This window comes from Penicillium cataractarum (assembly GCF_028827025.1).
Source record: "Penicillium cataractarum strain IBT 29864 chromosome Unknown utg000008l, whole genome shotgun sequence".
NCBI lineage: Eukaryota > Fungi > Ascomycota > Eurotiomycetes > Eurotiales > Aspergillaceae > Penicillium > Penicillium cataractarum.
In genome coordinates this window covers 432657-451814 of record NW_026622744.1, presented here as the reverse complement: position 1 = coordinate 451814, position 19158 = coordinate 432657, and the positions used below count along the sequence as shown (strand labels likewise).

Below are 19158 nucleotides of genomic sequence, written 5' to 3'. Positions count from 1 at the left end.
CAATTGCATTGCTTTTCAAGCGCCAGAATTGGAATTGAATCTCTTGAATGAGTTTCAGCAGCTTAAAATACTCAAATTGCAGTTACTGTGCCGTTGTCTGCACCGTCGAGGGAGCTATACGCATACCACGGGTTGATCCCTTGGCCAGAAAATCGGGCATTCCACTCCCCTCATCCACCCAAACAAGAATCCCCTCTAGGAGTGGATTTCGCAATCTAGGCTCGTCTTTTCTCTCAGCACTGCGGTGCTTGAGAGTTTTTCTCTTATTCTTCTCTGTCGCTTCCACGCTGTCTGCACGCTGTACAACGTCTTCGCTTGGGACATTGGATATAGTCCAAGTGGTCCTGTCCACTCATTCGCCTGCATTGGACTTGACGGTACACAGATAAGCACCCTTTCGGTCCTTACCTTACCAGCTTGGAGATTGTGGGAGAAAGGAAGAAGAAAACGCAGCGAGAACAAGGTAGAAGAGCAATTGGACCAGGCCAACAATTGCAAACCGTCGGGGCAACCTGGACGATACTAGTCTTGCTTGTCAAGACTCACGAACATCGGACGACAACCGGATCGGACCCGGCTTTCACAACATCATATCCGCTAGGACGCCTTTCAAATGTCGGACCAAGGCTCTGAAACGTCGAGCTCCAAGCAAGAGATGCCTCACATCCGCCTAAACTCGGGGGCCAGGATCCATTTCTCGAAACCAACGAGGGCTATGCTCCGTTGAATGGTCGGAACTCACCTCGACCGTTGACGCCCCAGGGTTCTGAACCACAGATGCCCGTTGGAGCTCAGGGTATGTCGCCGTACGGTGTCTCTCACGCACCGGAGTCATCAGAGTTCCTACTCCCTCCAAAGCTGCGACCCACACCCCGGGATGATCAGGATCGATCCGGGTCTCCTGATCGCTGGTCTGCGCGTTCTGCGGCGCGGTCGAGTGTCAGCTCGATGAGTCGGGATAGTCGGTTTCATTTCAATCCGTTTGATGATTACTCGCGGGCACCGAGTCGGACCGGAAGCGACGAGTATGATGTTAACACGCAGACTGTTTCGGAAAAGTTTAATATCATGCCGACGGATGGGTTGTTGCTTTTTCCTGAGGACGTGGAGAAGGATGATTATCTGCATAATCCCGATCCCGCGGACCAGGACCGTGAGTGTGATGTTTGTAATCGTCGAGGTGTGTTGAATATTGGTGGGTTGGCCTTGTTGACGGTGGGAATTTTGGTGCTCTTCATTGGGTACCCGGTCATGTAAGGAATCTTGTACCTTGTTGCAGGAGGTTTGATTGCTAATGTGAATGGTGATAGATCTTGGGTCGAGGGCATTCTCAAACCGACTCATCCTTGCAAGGATGGAGACTTTCCCTGCTTGGATGTTGGGGACATGCCTTTGTTGGAGAATATTCGGAGAGGATTGATTGATCCGGATACACCTGAAGAGGCAATGACCAAGAAGAATGTGGATGGCAAGGAGTGGAAGCTCGTGGTAAGTGTGGAATTGACCAGGTGGGTAAAGACTGTATGTCTAATATGAAGCAGTTCTCGGACGAGTTCAATCTGCCCGGTCGAACATTTTACGATGATGACGACCCCTTTTTCCAAGCGGTGGATCTATGGTATGGTGTGACCATGGACAAAGAGGTGTGTATCGCTGATCGAGAGGTTCAGTGAGATTCCAACAACTAACATGAATCTAGTGGTACGATCCCGATGCAGTCACCACGAACGAAGGCGTCATGGAAATCCGATTCGACAACTTCAAGAATCACGGCCTGCAATACCGATCCGGCATGGTCCAAAGCTGGAACAAACTTTGCTTCAAGGGTGGTCGTCTCGAAGCAAGTCTTTCTCTCCCCGGTGACGGACACATCCAGGGTTTCTGGCCTGGTTTCTGGGCCATGGGCAACCTGGGTCGTCCCGGTCATGCTGCAACTACAGATGGAATGTGGCCATACAGTTACCATGACGGTTGTGACGCTGGAATCACTCCCAACCAAAGTTCTCCCGATGGCATCAACTTTCTTCCTGGCATGCGACTTCCTGGCTGCGCTTGTCCCGGGTCTGATCATCCCAGCCCTGGCCACGCTCGCAGTGCCCCGGAAATCGATGTCATTGAAGGTAGCACAGCTCCATTGAACGGCGACGGTCCATACATTGGTATGGCCTCGCAGTCTCTACAAGCGGCTCCATTTGATCTCTGGTACATGCCAGATTACGGTTAGTCCCCCACCCGAAGCCTACTCATCTCCAGTCACTCTCTAAGCATTTGATTTTCAGACTACACTGCCGTCTACGATCCGCGCATCACCCAAATAAACTCCTACCGTGGCGGCATCTACCAACAAGCCATGTCAGGCCTGTCAAACCTAAACAGCCGCTGGTACAACGGCACAGAATACCAGACCTTCGCCTTCGAATACACCCCCGGCGCCACGGGAAATGTAACCTGGTTCATCGGCGCCGACAAAACCTGGACGCTGGACGGACGCGCCATCGGTCCCAATGGTAACATCGGACAACGCATGATCCCGCTCGAACCAATGAGTATAGTCATGAATCTGGGTATGGCAGATAACTTTGCGCCGCAGAATAAAAGTATCCGCGAGTATATGCCTGCGTATTTGCGGGTTGATTATATCCGGATTTATCAGGATCCGGATGAGATTAGCGTTACGTGTGATCCGCCTGGGTTTGAGACTACGGGGTATATTGATGCGCATCGGAGGGCGTATGATAATCATAATCTGACGACTTGGTGAGTTATCCTGGTCTGCTCTATTGTGAGGTTACTGTTTACTGGTTTACTGACTCTTTTGTCTTCTAGGGAGGATGCTGGTTACCGCTGGCCGAAGAATAGCTATATGCATGGCTGTTAACAAACTCTCGTCTAGTATGGCCGTTGCCTGTCTTGATCGTTGAAATCGTTCCTGCGTCGTTTTAGCGGCATTGTGTTTTGGCGTTGCGGGGGTTGGGGCACCTCATCTTCATTCTGGGTCTTATTCGATACCTGATATTATAGTTATTCATAATATCATCTTTCATTCTTTAAAACAATCCCGTAGTTGCTTACATCTACCATATTCAATGCACTCCTGTCTAATATCAACTCGCAGAGATGACAGGGGCATATAGATCTCTGCAGGTGCTGTAGGTCCAGCTTGTATATGATGACTCAGCAATTCCCCCGCTGACCTCGCCTGAGGCACCGACAATTACAACCACCTCTTGATCTCCCTTGACGAGTTGATATCTCGATGGACTGTTAGTTTCAGGAACTCCCTGACCGCTGCTTCCTACCTGAAAGCATTCACTAGATCAGCTCGTATCGGATCGACTAACATTCACTGCAGATACCACTACAATACCCCTCGCGTTATCAGGCCTATTGCACCAGGTCGAGAGTTGCAAAGAAGCTCTGATCACGATCTGATGATTGAATCACCTGCTTAGAGCTGTCTATCTAAGCATCGAGTCCTACTCTATCTGGCTTTGTCTACTTGACAGTCTGCTACCGTCTGGAACGGCACTTGATTATCGACCCTCTACCAACGTGGGCACATTGATACCCCACGCCTGCAACTGGGCCTTGTATCCCACAACCTCAACACATCTTATCTACTCTCAATCCTCTCTGAGGAATCAATCTACCACCCCCTCCCCAAAACCAACATCTCTCTTCAAACTCACCAAATGTCCAACAACCACTCCACCCCGGGAGACACAACCCCACACCAAACAATCCACATGGACACCGACACAGCCTCGGACTCGGAGCCTCATCTCCCAACGGGAGGCGCACACCTGCACACGTATATCTCCGTAGACACGGACTCTGAAGACGGGGGCATGCAACTCGAGCCTGTGGATGGCGACATGATTCATTTTGCGGAAGATGATAGCGATATTGAATTCGATGAGCGGATTATGGGTGTTGCCATGGAGGAGGATAGAGATGGTGCGTATCCCCACGTATCTATGCAGTCATTGTCCTTAATTATCTGCACTGAATGTGTCCCATGTGAGTGTACTTGTCTGAGTATGTGACTGACTCAACCTAGAAAACGACTACACAACACGCGCTATAAACCCCCACTCCGCCGCGCCAAACGCACACAACACCCCCTCGCAACCGGGCAATAGAGATGATCCCAGTCTGAGCTTTTACCCACCACGCGAACGCCACCGGACTCGACCGCACCGTCTCCGTACAAAGGGCCATCTGACCGAAGAGCAACACGCTGCGCTAGCAGTCCTGTCGAATTGGGAACTCCTCGTTACGCATGCTCTGAATTCACATCGGGTACGTTTATGAGAACCTTCAAAACAGCCCTGCATCACTGTCGTTACAATTTGATATCAAAGATCCTATTCTAACAACCATCCCCCAGACAATCCCCCAAACCCGCCGCCGCTTCCAAGCAAAACTCCTCTCGCCCAACAACCCCACCCTCGAAAACGACCTCTACGCCTCGCGCTTCGTCGTGCCAGCCTCTAAATCCGAACTCCTCCCACCAGCAAGCGCTACGCGAGGGCACGAAACTGCCTCCGGCGCAGATAATACCACCGCGTATCTTGTTCCCGGGTCGTATCGGGAGGTTGTGGATGGGGATGAGAGGTCTTGGTGGCCGATGGGGAGGCCGAGGGTGAAGAGGAAGAGTGATCGGGGATTGGGTGGGCGAGGGAGGGAGGGGAGTGGGAGTGGGGGGAGTGGGGAGAGTTCGAGGGTGGGGAGTCGTGGGGGGAGTAGGGCTGTGTCTACTTCTAGGTAGAGGAGAATAGTTGATGAAAATGAAGATTGGAGTAGCATGAATGAGATTATGATTGCAATGGCTTTTATTTAAATTTGTTTTCCATTTGCTGCCATTTGGGGCAGGTATCCAATAACACGATATATGCTCGCTAACACAAAACAATACTATACAGAAAACACCAGAACCCAACCTGAACTGAGGACACCAGACCTCCGAGGAAGACGGGGAATAAAAAAGATCCCGATCAAATAAACAAAAGGGGGATTGAATAAAGAGGTAGTAAAAAGGAGGTAGATGGCGAAAGGGTGTAGTGAGGAATGGGTATCTCAGAAGGAACGAAACCAAAGCCAACAAGAAAGCACTTCTGGCCTTTTTTTTGGTTGTGAGGGGGAGGAAATTGATCGGGGGAATTGTCGGGTTCTTCTTTTTTTTTTTCTTCTTTTTCAGTTTTCTTTTCTTTCACGTTTCTTTTTCTCTCAGGTTGGATTCCATCCCCAAGTCGTGTTAAACTCGGCCTTCGTGTTTCGTTCGTAAGATTTGCCGTTATCCATATGAACCACGACCAGCGAGATGAAAAGAAGTAGGAAAGGCGAAGCCCGCGCGAATTGCCCACTAAACAAGAACGCAGCATCGGTCAGAAAAGCACTCTCGGTAGAAGAAGAAGAAGAAGGGTCATGAATTAACAAATATCAAGGTACTCACATATCCTCGTCATCGTCTTTCCGTCGTTGCTCCGAGTGGAAAAGACTTTCTGCGTCACCGACTTGTTTGCGCTCCGAGACTTCACGGCTGCGCATGCGGGACCGATGTGCCTGGACATTCATGGGTGTCAGTCCTCGAGATGGGCCGGACTTGGGCCGCGGTTCGATGTAAATAGGGTGCAGGCGGTGCGAGGTGTTGAACCGGGTCCGGCCGTCTCTCATGACGGGTAGTTGTCATTGTAAGGGCTCCGAGCTGGAGGATAACCGGTTGAGGTGGAGGTAGACATCAGTGCCGTATCTATAGAGAGGGGATTAGCGAGAACAGAGTGTGCCAGTTAGGGACGAACTGTCTTACCCTTCCATACTGATCAACTTCAGGTCACCTCCAAAGTAGCGCGCATACAACCGACTAATGGGTAATCCATACCCAAAGCCAGCCATGGGTGCTTTAAAGTCGCTCTTGTCAAAGTCCGGGTCCAGGCTGGGAGTCTGCTCTACGGTCGTATACATGTACGTCCACACCAATGGGATCGCCGACCGGGGGATACCACCACCTTCATCGGTAATCTTGATGGTGATATCCTCTTTACCCTCGGCCACAATCACCTTGGTCACGGGGAATTGATCGCGGTCGGCACCGTGTTGCTCAACCACCGCACGCAGCGAGTTCTTCAAAGTCTCGAAGAGCATGTGCGATAGATGGCCCGGCACGTACATGAAGTTCAGATCCTCCCTGCAGACCAGCTGCACTTTGGGCGCTTCAAATAGACCGTAGTAGTCCTCGCAGACGAATCGCGCATTTTCAATGGCTTCCAGGGCGATATCGCGAACGTTGGTTTTGGTACAGATGATGCCGACGTAATTGGGATGTTTGACGTGCGTTTGTTCCGTGAGTGCGATATGTTGTCCAATCAGCATTCGAATGCCTATACGAGACATGTAGAACCGATCGAGGAAAGATTGAATAGTCGAGTCAATTTGCATGCGCTGTCGCTCCCGCTTCCACTCCAAGATACCCTGGGCTACGGTGGTCACAACGCTGTCGTGTCGTCGCTTAATCTGTTGGAGAGTTCGGGAGAATCGCTGGTTGTAGTCATTTAGTTCGGGGGGCCATTCTACGTTGCCATCGGCGGGCACGAAATACCGCCGGCCTGCGGCGGCCGCGGCGGCCGATTTTCCATTTCCGTTGATGGTGCCATTGGCGGTGGTGGAGGAGCGGTACTGGCCCTCACGAATACTGGGATTTTGTGTCGCCTCGGAGAGAATCTTAGATGGGGAGCCGTCATTCATGCGGCCCGGGCGCAAGAGGCGGTTTCTGACCTCTTGGGTCAGAGAGGGTCGGGGGAGGTTGATGATTTCCTAGGCGGACCGTCGTTAGTGAGTCACGCTCCACGGAGCAACGGAAGCAGCATCGAGCGGGCGAGAACGAAGGGAAAAGTAGCCGACGAGTAGAGCAGAAAGCAAGACATACCTCGAATGATTGCGCATACCAATCCTGGACCTTTTTGATCGAAGGCATCTCACTAAGGCCATCGGGTAGCTCGCCTAGGTCCTGGACCCGGTGTGCGAGGCGAATGGGGAGCTCCTCGGAGAGGAATTGCGAAGCACGGAACAAGGTGCCTACCAAGACGTTCAATTAGTTTTTTTTCCCGCCCGCGGAGATCCCATCGATTGGAATTTGTGAATATAGTCTCTTTCAAGATTGTAGGACATACCGGTAGAAGGTCGGTCGCCAAACTGGACCATTTGCCTCAGTGAGACCCCGGTTGCGGGGAAGCTGGCATAGTGCCTGATGGTTTCCATCAGGCGCTCTGACGGCTTCCACATCGTGCGACGATTCAAGCCGAATGGCCGCCGAGAGGGGGGAAGGGGGGGAAAAGGAAGAAGAATAAAGATACTCTCTCTAGAGTGACTGTGGTTGTGTAAGGGGAAGAAGAGAGAAGTGTCGCGTGTTCGAGAAGAAAGAGGAAGCCGTGACGACGAACGGGATGACTCGCACTTTCTGCCGAGGTTTGGGGGGGGGGCAGAGGCGGTTCCCGGCACACGAAAGAGTTCCGGCGTCGGAGGAATTGACTCTCTCGTCCACTCCACCACCTACGAGAAGAGAGAAAAGTGCCGATATGCAAAATACCTCGTCATATGATCATTCCTAGGTTCCAGTCATTACCATTTGCTTTTTTTTCGGTGGACTCTAAATGGTATAGACTATGGCTATGCTCTTGTCTTGTGCCCTGCTCTATTCCCCAGTTCCCCCCATAGAAACCAGAGAATCCACCCCCCGGGGTATTCTCTTGCCGAACGGGAAATGCAATATTCCGGGTATGAACTGGTCGGTATGGAAATTGGAGTTAATTCGCTAACTCTACCAGTATCTCATAGAATAATTTATAATGACCATTCATAAGACAGATCTATGATCTAATTCTGATGCTAATCAGTGAAGCAGAACGGGGATTCCTTGCATGTGTCAAATCCAGTCCAACTGCCCCCGGATCTTCCCCTTTCGCCCGAAGGTGGGGCGATCTTAAAAGACAGCCTTCGCGAGGGCTTAATTCTGGAGTTTACTCTATAATTCAGAGTATTATAGTATAGGCCATACTATTATTACTGTAGTACTATAGTCTCTTAGCAGTAGGAATTATCATACTAATATACTAAGATAAGTATATTCCATTCTACTAATGACATGCCTAATGCCAATCTTCGCCATGTCCGGGTTTACTTACGTAGGGTTGCATGTAAAGAGGGCACTACTTACCCTAACATCATTGTATAACTGCAGTCATACTCTGTAGGGACCTCGATAGGTACCAACTCGGTTAGTCGACACCGGTCAAGATGTGTAGTTAGCTGGCTGACAGGGATTTAGGGTCGTGGGACTAGGGCCATGTCCTCCCGTTGGTACTTTTGTCGCACGACACTCCCCGCAGATGATTTGATTCTGATGACTCTATGAATTCATTTTCCCACATTTCTTCCCTCTAGTGCAAAATAATGATTTCCATGTTTTTTTTTTCCCACACCTACTCCTTGCGTCGGGGGCCTGTCATGTTCCAAGTGCCCTTGTTTTGCCTTGCTGCCCTATATACTTTTGTAGATCTATAAAATTAGTCAACATTGTGATTTCCTTCCTAGATTCTATTATCTATCTTATCTCGATTATTCCATCTAGATTATATACTTCTCTCCCCTCGGCAGCCCGTCTATTCGCCGATCGGAGTCGCAGCCCAGGGCGGATCCGTGGAGACTCAAGATTCCCTTTTCGAGCTCTTGCTGCTTTCCTGGCGGTGGGACCCCCTCGCTTTAACTGGATTCTCTGTCCTTTCCTTTGTCTCTGTTGTTCTCTCGCTTGTGAACAGGTTCTATTTCTCTTCCCGAGTGGGGGCTGAACTTCTGACTATTTTTCCTCTTCGCTGTTCTCTTTTTCTCTCCTTCTTAAAAACTCCAGTATACTTCGTGAATAACTCGCCTAAAAAGGCCCCCCATCTTCCTCTAAAAGAGACTCCAGACACGCCCTAAGCGCAGGCGACTCGGAAGACAAACCGTCTGCCCCTCCACGCTACTACTTGGCGCTCTACTCTTTTCTGCTAAATTCGAGAATTCGGGAACGTGGTCATATTCCCCCATTGATTCCATCTGATCTCTTCGCTTTCTATTCTCGACTTCCCTCTTATCTATCTATTTCCTTCTATACTTCCCTTGCCAACGGAAACTATCAGCGACTAAACAAAACCCCCACTCACCTCCTCCCCCTCAAAAAAAAAAAAAAGAACACCACACCCAATTTCAAAACCCTGGAACTTTCTCCCTCTCTCCTTCTCCCCGTTTCTTTACCATGTCTCGCCGTCGAACCTCCCATAGCGAGCCCATGAACGAGGCCCTGGCATACCCATTCCACTCGTCAGCAAACGGTCAAATGCCACCCGCTTCGCCGCCGCGTCGCGGGCCCATCGAAGGTCCCAATGGTCGCCGTCTTATCCGGCGCGTCACATGGCGCTCGTCTACTTATAAACTCATGGCTTCGCTGTGGGTGTTGGGCGTCTTGTATATTCTGTGGTTAATTCGGGATTTGTTTTATTTGCCGTTTGCTCCGTCCGAGGTTAGTTCGCCTGGTCCGGCTGATGCGTGAGTTTATTGAGAGTTTGGGGGAGGTCGCGTGTTTCGGGGGTGGCTGGGATGGGAGGTTGAAGGGATTATGGACTTGGTGATTTCCGACTTCTTATTTTCGGGTCGGTCGGTGTGAGTATGTCAACTGGGAGGTTTTGATCGTGCTGTTGGCTCCAGGATGTGTTTCTTCGAGACTCGCGAGTTCGGAGCTTGGGGGAGTCTGCGCTACGTGCAATCGTGGCATGATCGTGGATTTTATCGCAGCGCTCAATCCGTCTCTCTGTATGATGGAATTTTCTTCCTTCATATGCTGATCAGCAATCGGGACATTGTTCTCCATCGTTTTTACCTTTGAGGACTCGAAGCCGAGGAATCGAGTTGGCTCCCAAGGTTCCCAGCTGGAAGCCAGCTGCAAAGCGCGAGGCTCGTGGCGCTCTCATAGCGCCAAACAAAACGAGGGGGACCACGTTTCTTTACAGAGTGCGACATCACGACGTTTGCGGGGACATCCCTCCATTGTGTTTGCCAATCTCCTTGGGCTTGGCCCTCGTGCGCTTATACCGGTGATCTTTCCGATTCCTACTGCTGCTAAACGGCAATGCACAATATGCCTACTGCCGGCGTTTCTCCCGACAAAGAGGCCGAACCTGGACCTGAACCTGAACCTAGGTTTGGATCTGGACTTGGAATATACAAAAAGCCCCCACGAGCCTCTCGAAAACCTCCTCGAATCCAAAATGTCACTGTGGACGGTGATGCAACCCTGCAGTTATCAACGGCCGATCTGACAATCTGGACCGTCTCCTGCAGACCGACGATCGGCTTTCCCTGGCACAAGACCAACCCAACCATTCCTATTTGATCTTCCTTCTCTGGCGATCTCTCCTCTCGACGCTGCAAACCTTTTTACATTTCCCTGTTTCTTTTTCTCTTCTGGATATTCTTTTTCTGGGTTTCTTTATTTTCTTTTTTCTTTCTCTCTGGACATATTAACTGGCTTTCTACCTATTTTGCATGCCCATAGCGTTTTGTCTTTTGATTCTTCTTTTCTTGGTCTATCTATCTTGGTCTTTTGCTGCCCCTGGAACACTTTTATGCATAGCCCTTTATACTTTTCTTTTCTTTTTTTCTTCTTATCATTACTTGCATAAAAGTCAGCATTACTTCTTTGCTTTTTTTTGACTCGAAGCGATTGGTGTGTTTGCACTTTGATTGGGTGCTGTTGTGTGTGTGTGTGTCACTTCCATCTTTGATTCTTGCATTCCTTTTCCCTTTTGATCCTCTTTATAGCTAGAATGGGGGTGGTTCTTTTGATTTGATTCATGGTTTTTTTCTTCTTTCGGTATACAGTACCTTTAATCCATAATTGCCCATGTCCATGACTATATCCTACGAATATACAAACAGAAAAGGAGGAAAATGGGGTATGTAGAATCTCGTTTCATAGCACGTATCAGCTGGCCAATATACAACTCCTGTCCCCCCCATCTCTATATTTCATCATCTTTTTATTTTGTGAATCAACATTTTTCTTTTCACTTTCTCATGCCTATCTTGCGGACCATCCAATCAAGTCCTGCGGGATCCTCTTTAGGCAATTTAAACGTGCAGAGCAGAGGTCTCACCCTTGGCAATGTGCGAGGCGTAGGGCTTGATGGCGGCGGCGACCTCGGTGGCGGTGAACTTCTCGACCTGCTGGGGGGCACGGCCAACGAAGGTAGAGGCGTCGAGGAGGTTGTCCAGCTCGGGGAGGATGGGGTTGAAGAAGGCGGTGCGGCGGATGCGCTCGAGCAGGTCGTTGTCCTTGCCGTGCTTCTTGACGTTGTCGGCAGCCTGGTGGGAGAGGACGCCTAAAGGAGAAAGAGGATGGTGTTAGTTTCGGAGTGTAGAGAGAAATATTCAGGCTGGAGTGTTTCACTTACGAATCTCCTCGTGGGCGTCCTGGCGGGACAGACCCTTCTTCACGCAGGCCATGATGATCTAAGAGTGATTAGCTTTGGTAATGGGATCATAAAGAGTTCACAAGGCGCTTACGTTCTCACTATTGAAATGTTAGCACAGACTCCATATTGACAGATCAGATCGGATAACTCACGTGGCCATGAAGGGGAGCTCATCGTTGACACGGCGCTTGATGACCTCGGGGTAAACGACAAAGCCGGAGCTGACGTTGTCTACAAAAGAGTTAGAACGAGACAATATCCCCAGTTAGTCAATATCAAACACATACTAAGCAGGATGAGACAGGCATCGGCGGTCAGGTAGAGCTCGGGAATGCTGATACGGCGGATGGCGCTATCGTCCTAGTACAAGTTAGCCGACAATTCCAATAAAGCTTCTCCGCTGCAGATACTAACCAGCGAGCGCTCGAACCACTGAGCAGAGTAGGTGTCTAGAGCATCCTTGGGCAGGTTCTGGAGGTGGCGGCCCAGCGAGCACAGACGCTCGGAGCGCATGGGGTTACGCTTGTAAGCCTACGAAAGCAGTCAGTCAGCAGCCACATCCATAGTCCAATTGACCAATCACGCTTACCATGGCGCTGCTACCAATCTGGTCCTTCTCGAAGGGCTCCTCGACCTCCTTCAGCATGGCCAGGTGACGGATGTCAATACCAATGCGCTCGCAGGTAGAACCGAAGGAACCAAGGGCGTTGCCCACGTCCACATCGATCTTACGGGAGTAGGTCTGGGAAGAGATGATAAAGGCAGAGCTGAAACCGGCCTTCTCAGTGACCAGCTCATCCAGCTTCTCAACCTTGGCGTGGTCACCCTCGAAGATCTGCAGGAAAGAAGCCTGAGTACCGGTGGTACCCTTGACACCACGGAAGCGCAGGTCATCGCGAGCGCGCTCGAGGTTACGCAGATCCATCAGCAGATCCTGGATCCACAGGCAGGCACGCTTGCCAACAGTAACAAGCTGAGCGGGCTGGCCGTGAGTGAAGCCCAGGCAGGGCAGGTCCTTGTACTGCTGGGCGAACTGGGACAGCTTGTCGACGACGACGGCCAGCTTGGGGATGAGGATGTCGAGACCGTCACGGAGAAGGATCAGGTCAGCGTTGTCAGTGCAGTAGCACGAGGTAGCACCCCAGTGGATGATACCAGCGGCGGCCGGGGCGACCTGGCCAAAGGCGTGGACGTGAGCCATGACATCGTGTCGGCGGCGCTTCTCCTCTTCGGCGGCAACCTTGAACTCGTCATCCTGGATGGTGGCGTGAGCCTTCATCTGCTCAATAGCCTCGTCGGTGATTGGCAGGCCGAGCTCTAGAACATCACAAAACGAGTCAATTGAAAGGTTGCTTGCTTTCCCTTTCCATCCAAATTTACATCCGATGTCGGTGCGTCACCAGTTCTTCGACTCATCTCCCTCCAATTTTCCTCAGGTTCTCATACCTTTCTGGGACTCGGCGAGCCAGATCCACAGCTGGCGCCATGTCGAGAATCGCATGCGAGGAGAGAAGAGATACTTCATCTCAGTGCCTAACCAATTTGGGAGTCGACGTTAGCTATCTAGTTCATTTTCCCTCCGCGGTATAGCCCCTCATTGCGGCCCGGGACGGGAGGAATGACTTACTCGCATAGCGCGAGTTGAGGGGGGTCTGGTAGACATCGTTGCTGGCGGACATGATGCCGGTCTGATCGGAGAGTACCCGAAAGACTAATTGAGCGACAGGATCGACTGGAAAAGTGAGGTCGAAGAAGTGTGCGAACTGGGAAATTTTGCTGCGATCATCGGGTTTAGCGGGGCTTATCACGTTATCGTAAGGTTGGCGTGGGGCGAGTCACGTGTATACTACTGGATGCAACGCGCTGGGAGAAGGGTTTATTCGGCACATTCGATTATGGTATTATTGGCTGCTCGCTGGAAAAGCAAAATAAAAGACAAAGATCTATGAATGCAACAACACAGTTGGGTGCCTATGACAGCTGCGCCAACTGTACCGCAAGGCTGGCTTTGTCGTACTTGATGTACTTGCCGCGACCCTTGTCGATCTCGACATAGCGATCATAAAAGCGAGCATAGAGCGGCTCCAGAACAGTTTGAAGCTCTCGGCTCAGGACGGAGCGCACCTCGCGCTCCATATAAAGATTCTTGTGCCGGGACATCATCTCATCAAAGCTTGCATTGAACGACTTGAATTTTTCCTTGATGGCATCCCGATCGCGAGACGACAGATTCTTGACAATAGCACTGGAATCCACTGCACCGCCAGAGCTGGGCCGTGCGCCGGTTCGAGAAGTATATTGCACGTCCAGCAGACATTGCGATGTATCCTTCCATGCATCGAGATATGTCGAGGTCGCTCGTTTGCGGAAGCTATCAATCCGAGCGATGCTATCTGGCGCACCAAGATAACGCGCCAGCTCGGGGCTTTGTCGGATAGATCGATCAACGACACAAAACACGTTAGAGAGGAACACACCGAGCGCAGCCTTGGATCGGTGGAACACTTTGCCGCGAGCCTCTAATGAGGTCATAAGCGCCTCGATCATATCCAGAATAAAGTGAGAGAACAAGGTTCCACTGTCGGGGCCAACGTCTAGAGGAGCCGTGCCCGCGGTGTTTGAGTTGGATCGCCAATTGCCATCTCCCAGTGATGTCAAAATAGATGCAAGGGGACCCGAGTACCCGGTCAGCGTAGTCAAGGAGCTCATCACCTCGTCAACAAGAGGTATGGAGGCACCATCCGGGGGTAGCGGGGTGTTGGAAGCTTTGCGCTTGGTTTCTTCCAGAAGCTCCGAAAGCGAAGACTTGGCAGTTTCACGCACTGGTCGTAAAGCCTCAATCAGGAGACTCTTAAGCTCGGCCGTCTTGGAATCAATGCGATAAGACATTGCCGTCACAATCTCGATAATCTCAAATGCCAAGAAGCAATCCGTCATTAGGTTTGCCTTGATATATTGGTTCAGCTCACGCAGAGTTTTTGAGTACTCCCCCATGGCTGAGAGGAAGGTGGCTTGGAGAACGAGGCCTTGTTGATCCCCAGTAAAGATCTGCACGATGATCCCATGCTCCACGTTGATGAAACCTTCCAAGGCATTTGAGTAGATACCAATTCCATTCGTGCCTTGTTTGTAGGGACCATCCGTCGGTCGTCGTTTGACAGTGTTGAGCGATGCGATGGACAGGTTCTGGAGGCTAGAGTTGAGGTACGGCCCGCGTACGTCTGAATATATCTTCAATGCAGGACTCTCTCCTTTTCCTCGCTGAGGCCCATGAATGGCTGCCGACCCGATTGCCGAGCATAGTGGTGCCAATTGTGAAATCGTGTCTTCGGGGAGGGAGGGGAAAGGGAGTTCTGAACACGCTCGGGTTAGTGTTGTCCGTTCGTAATTAATCAAGTGTAAGTGCTCACCTTTAGTCAGATAGTGTAGCGGCTCGATAGGTGTGACATGCTGCATCAATTCAGCCTTGAAAGTATCTTGCAACATGTTGCTTCCTGTACTGAGGAGAGCGTTGAAGTCGGACATTGCTTTCTGGTTCGATCGGAGGTTCGTTGCGTTGAGGTCGACCAGCGCTTTCTCAACCCGTTTCATCGCCGAGAGGTACTGCGATAGGCCAGAGCTCTGCGGTCTGGATAGAGGCAATTCACGTTAGTACATTCGGAACTTGTAAGCTTGCTTTGGGGGGGGGGGGGCTATACCCTGCGCGGATTATGCCCTCCTCGCGGCTCTTCGCATCGAGAGGCTGGCGTAGACGTTCAATGGCATCGTTGACCTTGTCGATATTGCTGTTGGTAATCTGCAATGATTGTGTGTTGCTGTAAATGGGACCGATAGCCTCCTTCACGACCTTGCCGCTGGTTTCCAGTCGCACCAGGGAGCCCTGAATCTTCTTGGTGAGGCGGTTGAGTTTCTCGAGGTTGGCGTACAACACCTCCACCTCGGCACTCTCCTCCGCGAATGCGGTATTCCTAGGGGCCACCATGTTCTCAATCACAGAAGACACCAGGAGCCGTCATGTCTTCCGGGTGTGTGGGGTCCACGAGGGTGTTGGCCGCAGCAACTCGATAAGCTCCGCCCCGGAAGGGTGTTCGCGCTAGACCAAAAAAGGATATTCGAGCTCGGCCCGTCTGTGCTTCCGCTGAGTAATGTCACATGATATTTCGTCATTGCCCGCGTTAAGGTTACAGTAGAACAAGAACCAATGGCCGGGGGCTGGCCAAGGTTGTTGCATGCACCTTGCAGCTTCGTCGTCGCGCCCATCTCTCGCCAAAATGGGCGCTGCGAGGATCTCACGTCTGCGGTGGACAGTTCCACCTGCTGCTCTGGCTGCATACACTGCGGGGGAGTGGAATCGACGTCTACCCCAGAGCAAACCCTTTACTACTACATCTGCTTGGTACGAGACCAATTCCGAGTCGCGGACCGAATCATCCCCTGAGAAGGGTAGCCCCGAACACAAAGACCAAGACTCTGTATGGTTCAAACTCGCACAAAAGCTCGATAATGTCAAACATACTGTTGGAGCTGGAGCTTGGGGAGACCTGGGAGGTAACATTACCGAGTATATCGTGCCCGATTGGGCCCGATTGCTCCCGGCTACAGCCCAGAAGCTTCAGCGGGAGCTCTCAATGGCCCCTGGGTCACTCGCGGATGATATCTGGAGGGAGTCGCATGATCCAGACCTCAACCCGGAGATCTTGAGAGAGGCTCAGGTGCGAGTGAGCGGCGATCTTTGCCACGAGGAGCTTGTATTCAGGAAGAAGCGCCAAGAGCACGCGAGGAGAGCATTGGCCTCATATTTGGATATTGCCGAGGAGGAGATTCACCCAGACGATGTCCCGGTTATTGCCATGTGCGGCTCTGGTGGTGGGCTACGCGCCCTGGTTGCGGGGACTGGGTCATACCTGGCTGCCCAGGAAGCTGGGTTGTGGGATTGTGTTACCTACACGGCTGGGGTTAGTGGCAGTTGCTGGCTACAGACGCTCTATCATTCTTCTCTCGCGGATGGGAACTTTAATCGCCTGGTCGACCACTTGAAAAACCGACTGGGTGTACATATTGCCTTCCCGCCGGCAGCACTCAACATGCTGACCACAGCGCCCACCAACAAGTTCCTGCTCAGCGGTTTGGTCGAGAAGCTCAAGGCAGACCCGGGCGCCGACTTTGGCTTGGTGGATATCTATGGTATGCTGCTTGCTGCACGACTTTTAGTTCCCCGTGGAGAGCTGGGCGTGAGCGATCGCGATCTCAAGATCTCCAACCAGCAGGTCAATCTGCTGGATGGCGCACATCCCATGCCTATCTACACGGCAGTGCGCCACGAGATTCCTATCCTGGCTGAAGAAGCCCGAGATGGTGCACATAAAAAGCCAGAAGATTTGATGAAAGAAGCCAAACGAGAGTCTTGGTTCCAGTGGTTTGAATTCACCCCTTACGAATTCTTCTGTGAGGAACTCAACGCTGGCATTCCTACTTGGGCATTGGGACGACACTTTCACGAAGGGCGTAATGAGACGCCTTCCGACACCTATCCCATCCCCGAGCTGCGGATTCCGGGATTGATGGGAATCTGGGGCAGTGCTTTTTGCGCCACTCTCTCTCACTATTACAAAGAGATTCGACCCTTGGTCAAAGGTCTTGCCGGGTTTGGTGGGATTGACACACTTATCCGGGGCAAGAATGAGGACCTCATCCGAGTGCATCCCATCGACCCTGCGGCCATTCCTAACTATGTTATGGGTATGAAAGAACAACTGCCAGCCTCTTGCCCAGAGTCTATCTTCCAGGACAAGCACCTACGGCTTATGGATGCTGGAATGAGCAACAACTTGCCTATTTATCCGTTGATTCGACCCGGCCGTGACGTGGATGTCATTGTCGCCTTTGATGCTTCTGCCGACATCAAGCAAGAAAACTGGCTCTCCGTTGTAGACGGATACGCGCGACAGCGGGGAATTAAAGGCTGGCCCGTCGGTGCAGGCTGGCCCCGAGCGACAGAGACCCTCGCGGACACGGAAAAGGCCCTGCGCGAGCCTCAGAACATTACAGATGGGCAAGCCAACCAGAAGATTGCCGATGCCCAGAACCACAAGGAGAATACATCGAACAAGAAGAACAACTCTGGGAGTGTTGCCGATTCGGACCTTGGATATTGCAATGTCTGGGTCGGTACTCAAGAGGAGCGCATCTCCAATGACGAACCCCCACCTTCAAAGCGTCTCTTCCATCCAGACAACAACGAAGACCACTCCGAGTCCGACTTCCACCTAATGAGACCCGAAGCTGGTATCGCCGTGGTCTACTTCCCTCTTATTCCCAACCCTTCCGCCCCGAATCTCCCTCCAACCCGCAAGACTCGGCCCCTCGCAGCTATCCATTCCATTCGACAAGCTCAAAACGAGGCCGAAGACCCTGCCGACTCGATCGCGCCCCAACCTAATTCTATCAATCCTGACGTAGACGATTTTCTGTCTACGTGGAACTTTATCTATACGCCCGAGCAGATTGATTCTGTTGTGGGATTAGCGAAGGCAAACTTTTCTCAGGGCAAGGACCAGGTTCGTCGGGTGGTGCGTGCAGTCTATGAGCGGAAGAAGTCTGATCGGTTGCGTAAGGAGGAAGAGAAGGCCAGGAAACGCATGGAGGGGTTCGTCCCGCTGTAGAAAGGATGCATTTAATTTAGAATTGGTGAGATAGATGATTGACTCTTGTATGTGGCGTTGCGTTACTTGCGTCGCATTACTTACATTGCATCTTGTTTTCTTATGTCTCGTGAAGATGAATTGTTCAAATACATTTTGTTATTTTCGACTAGAATCCACCTATCGAGCAAGCAATTGAACAGTAGATCTACCCATATTATATACCTCACAGCCTTATGCCGATAAAAGATCAAACTCCACAATCCACGCCGGCTGCACTGGTAACGCCTCTCCACCCTTAATCGCAGCATTAACAAAAAGCGTCTCCGAACCCCATTCCAACGGTCTTGCATCGGGTCGAACCATGGCTGGTACTAAAATACCCCGCAGGCAGCCTTGATCGAATGGTAGATAACCTTTCAATCAACGCAGATCTCTTATTATCGATATCAGTCCGATACGAAGGCTTCAAACTAGCCTTTTGACACCAAGTAACAAGCTTAGCCCCCCAACTTTCGTGGATATGCCCGAAACAGTGCATGCGTGGCCGGGCTCGGGCGACTGCCTCGAACAGAAAGGGACATCCGGCTCGCTGACAGGAGTTTGTTACTTCCAAAATACCCTTTGGAGGACCGTGAGTGATAACAATATCAGCGTTATCAATTGAAAACTCGTGGCCCTGAGATGGGTGGTATCGAAATGCCCCACTACCTAGTGATGGCGTGTATGGACTAGCATACAGTTTTAGTAGTGCCCCGTTGTCTAGTCGAAATTTATAATTCTCTTCATCGAGGAAGGTAACTCCCGTCTGCGTGGTAAGTAGTTTCCTTACTTCACCGGCGCACCCGTAGGTTTGTTTTTTGAACTAGTGCCGGGTCCGGAGGTGGTTGAATTTTGGCTACTTTCTTCTGGAAGACCGGGTTATCCATCGTAAAGTTATGGTTTCCGGCTATTGCGATTTTGAGCGGGGCGTTTATTGTATGGAGAAGACGGATGGAAGCTTGTATTCGTTC

The 19158-nt window shown here is 51.2% G+C and overlaps 9 protein-coding genes across 9 annotated transcripts; 4 read left to right on the top strand and 5 right to left on the bottom strand.

The window, feature by feature from the left end:
• Positions 1-613: 613 nt before the first annotated feature.
• Positions 614-2878, top strand: N7496_009279 (SKN1/KRE6 family beta-glucan synthesis-associated protein; the record flags this gene model as incomplete). The annotated part of the gene is given in 7 exon segments (XM_056702193.1): positions 614-636; positions 654-1253; positions 1311-1488; positions 1542-1643; positions 1700-2219; positions 2280-2757; positions 2827-2878. The coding sequence occupies 7 exon segments, from the start codon at positions 614-616 to the stop codon at positions 2876-2878; spliced, it is 1953 nt and encodes a 650-aa protein (XP_056551193.1).
• Positions 2879-3692: 814 nt separating this feature from the next.
• N7496_009278 (uncharacterized protein) lies at positions 3693-4771 on the top strand (the record flags this gene model as incomplete). The annotated part of the gene is made up of 3 exons (XM_056702192.1): positions 3693-3957; positions 4061-4302; positions 4391-4771. The coding sequence occupies 3 exons, from the start codon at positions 3693-3695 to the stop codon at positions 4769-4771; spliced, it is 888 nt and encodes a 295-aa protein (XP_056551192.1).
• A 458-nt stretch (positions 4772-5229) lies between these two features.
• On the bottom strand, positions 5230-5676 carry N7496_009277 (uncharacterized protein; the record flags this gene model as incomplete). Its single annotated transcript, XM_056702191.1, has 2 exons — positions 5230-5365; positions 5456-5676. The coding sequence occupies 2 exons, from the start codon at positions 5674-5676 to the stop codon at positions 5230-5232; spliced, it is 357 nt and encodes a 118-aa protein (XP_056551191.1).
• A 12-nt stretch (positions 5677-5688) lies between these two features.
• Positions 5689-7281, bottom strand: N7496_009276 (PDK/BCKDK family protein kinase; the record flags this gene model as incomplete). Its single annotated transcript, XM_056702190.1, has 4 exons — positions 5689-5752; positions 5810-6813; positions 6926-7074; positions 7170-7281. The coding sequence occupies 4 exons, from the start codon at positions 7279-7281 to the stop codon at positions 5689-5691; spliced, it is 1329 nt and encodes a 442-aa protein (XP_056551190.1).
• Positions 7282-9289: 2008 nt separating this feature from the next.
• Positions 9290-9583, top strand: N7496_009275 (uncharacterized protein; the record flags this gene model as incomplete). The annotated part of the gene is made up of 1 exon (XM_056702189.1): positions 9290-9583. One exon carries the CDS (start codon positions 9290-9292, stop codon positions 9581-9583), a length of 294 nt encoding a protein of 97 aa, XP_056551189.1.
• Positions 9584-11160: 1577 nt separating this feature from the next.
• Positions 11161-13183, bottom strand: ade13 (adenylosuccinase ADE13; the record flags this gene model as incomplete). The annotated part of the gene is made up of 9 exons (XM_056702188.1): positions 11161-11411; positions 11484-11541; positions 11596-11602; positions 11657-11735; positions 11792-11864; positions 11919-12035; positions 12094-12821; positions 12951-13037; positions 13132-13183. 9 exons carry the CDS (start codon positions 13181-13183, stop codon positions 11161-11163), a joined length of 1452 nt encoding a protein of 483 aa, XP_056551188.1.
• Positions 13184-13475: 292 nt separating this feature from the next.
• On the bottom strand, positions 13476-15486 carry N7496_009273 (EXO70 family protein; the record flags this gene model as incomplete). The annotated part of the gene is made up of 3 exons (XM_056702187.1): positions 13476-14857; positions 14915-15132; positions 15203-15486. 3 exons carry the CDS (start codon positions 15484-15486, stop codon positions 13476-13478), a joined length of 1884 nt encoding a protein of 627 aa, XP_056551187.1.
• A 289-nt stretch (positions 15487-15775) lies between these two features.
• Positions 15776-18166, top strand: N7496_009272 (putative phospholipase A2 (PlaA); the record flags this gene model as incomplete). The annotated part of the gene is made up of 1 exon (XM_056702186.1): positions 15776-18166. One exon carries the CDS (start codon positions 15776-15778, stop codon positions 18164-18166), a length of 2391 nt encoding a protein of 796 aa, XP_056551186.1.
• A 213-nt stretch (positions 18167-18379) lies between these two features.
• On the bottom strand, positions 18380-19074 carry N7496_009271 (uncharacterized protein; the record flags this gene model as incomplete). The annotated part of the gene is made up of 3 exons (XM_056702185.1): positions 18380-18519; positions 18620-19010; positions 19048-19074. The coding sequence occupies 3 exons, from the start codon at positions 19072-19074 to the stop codon at positions 18380-18382; spliced, it is 558 nt and encodes a 185-aa protein (XP_056551185.1).
• Between the last annotated feature and the right edge of the window lie 84 nt (positions 19075-19158).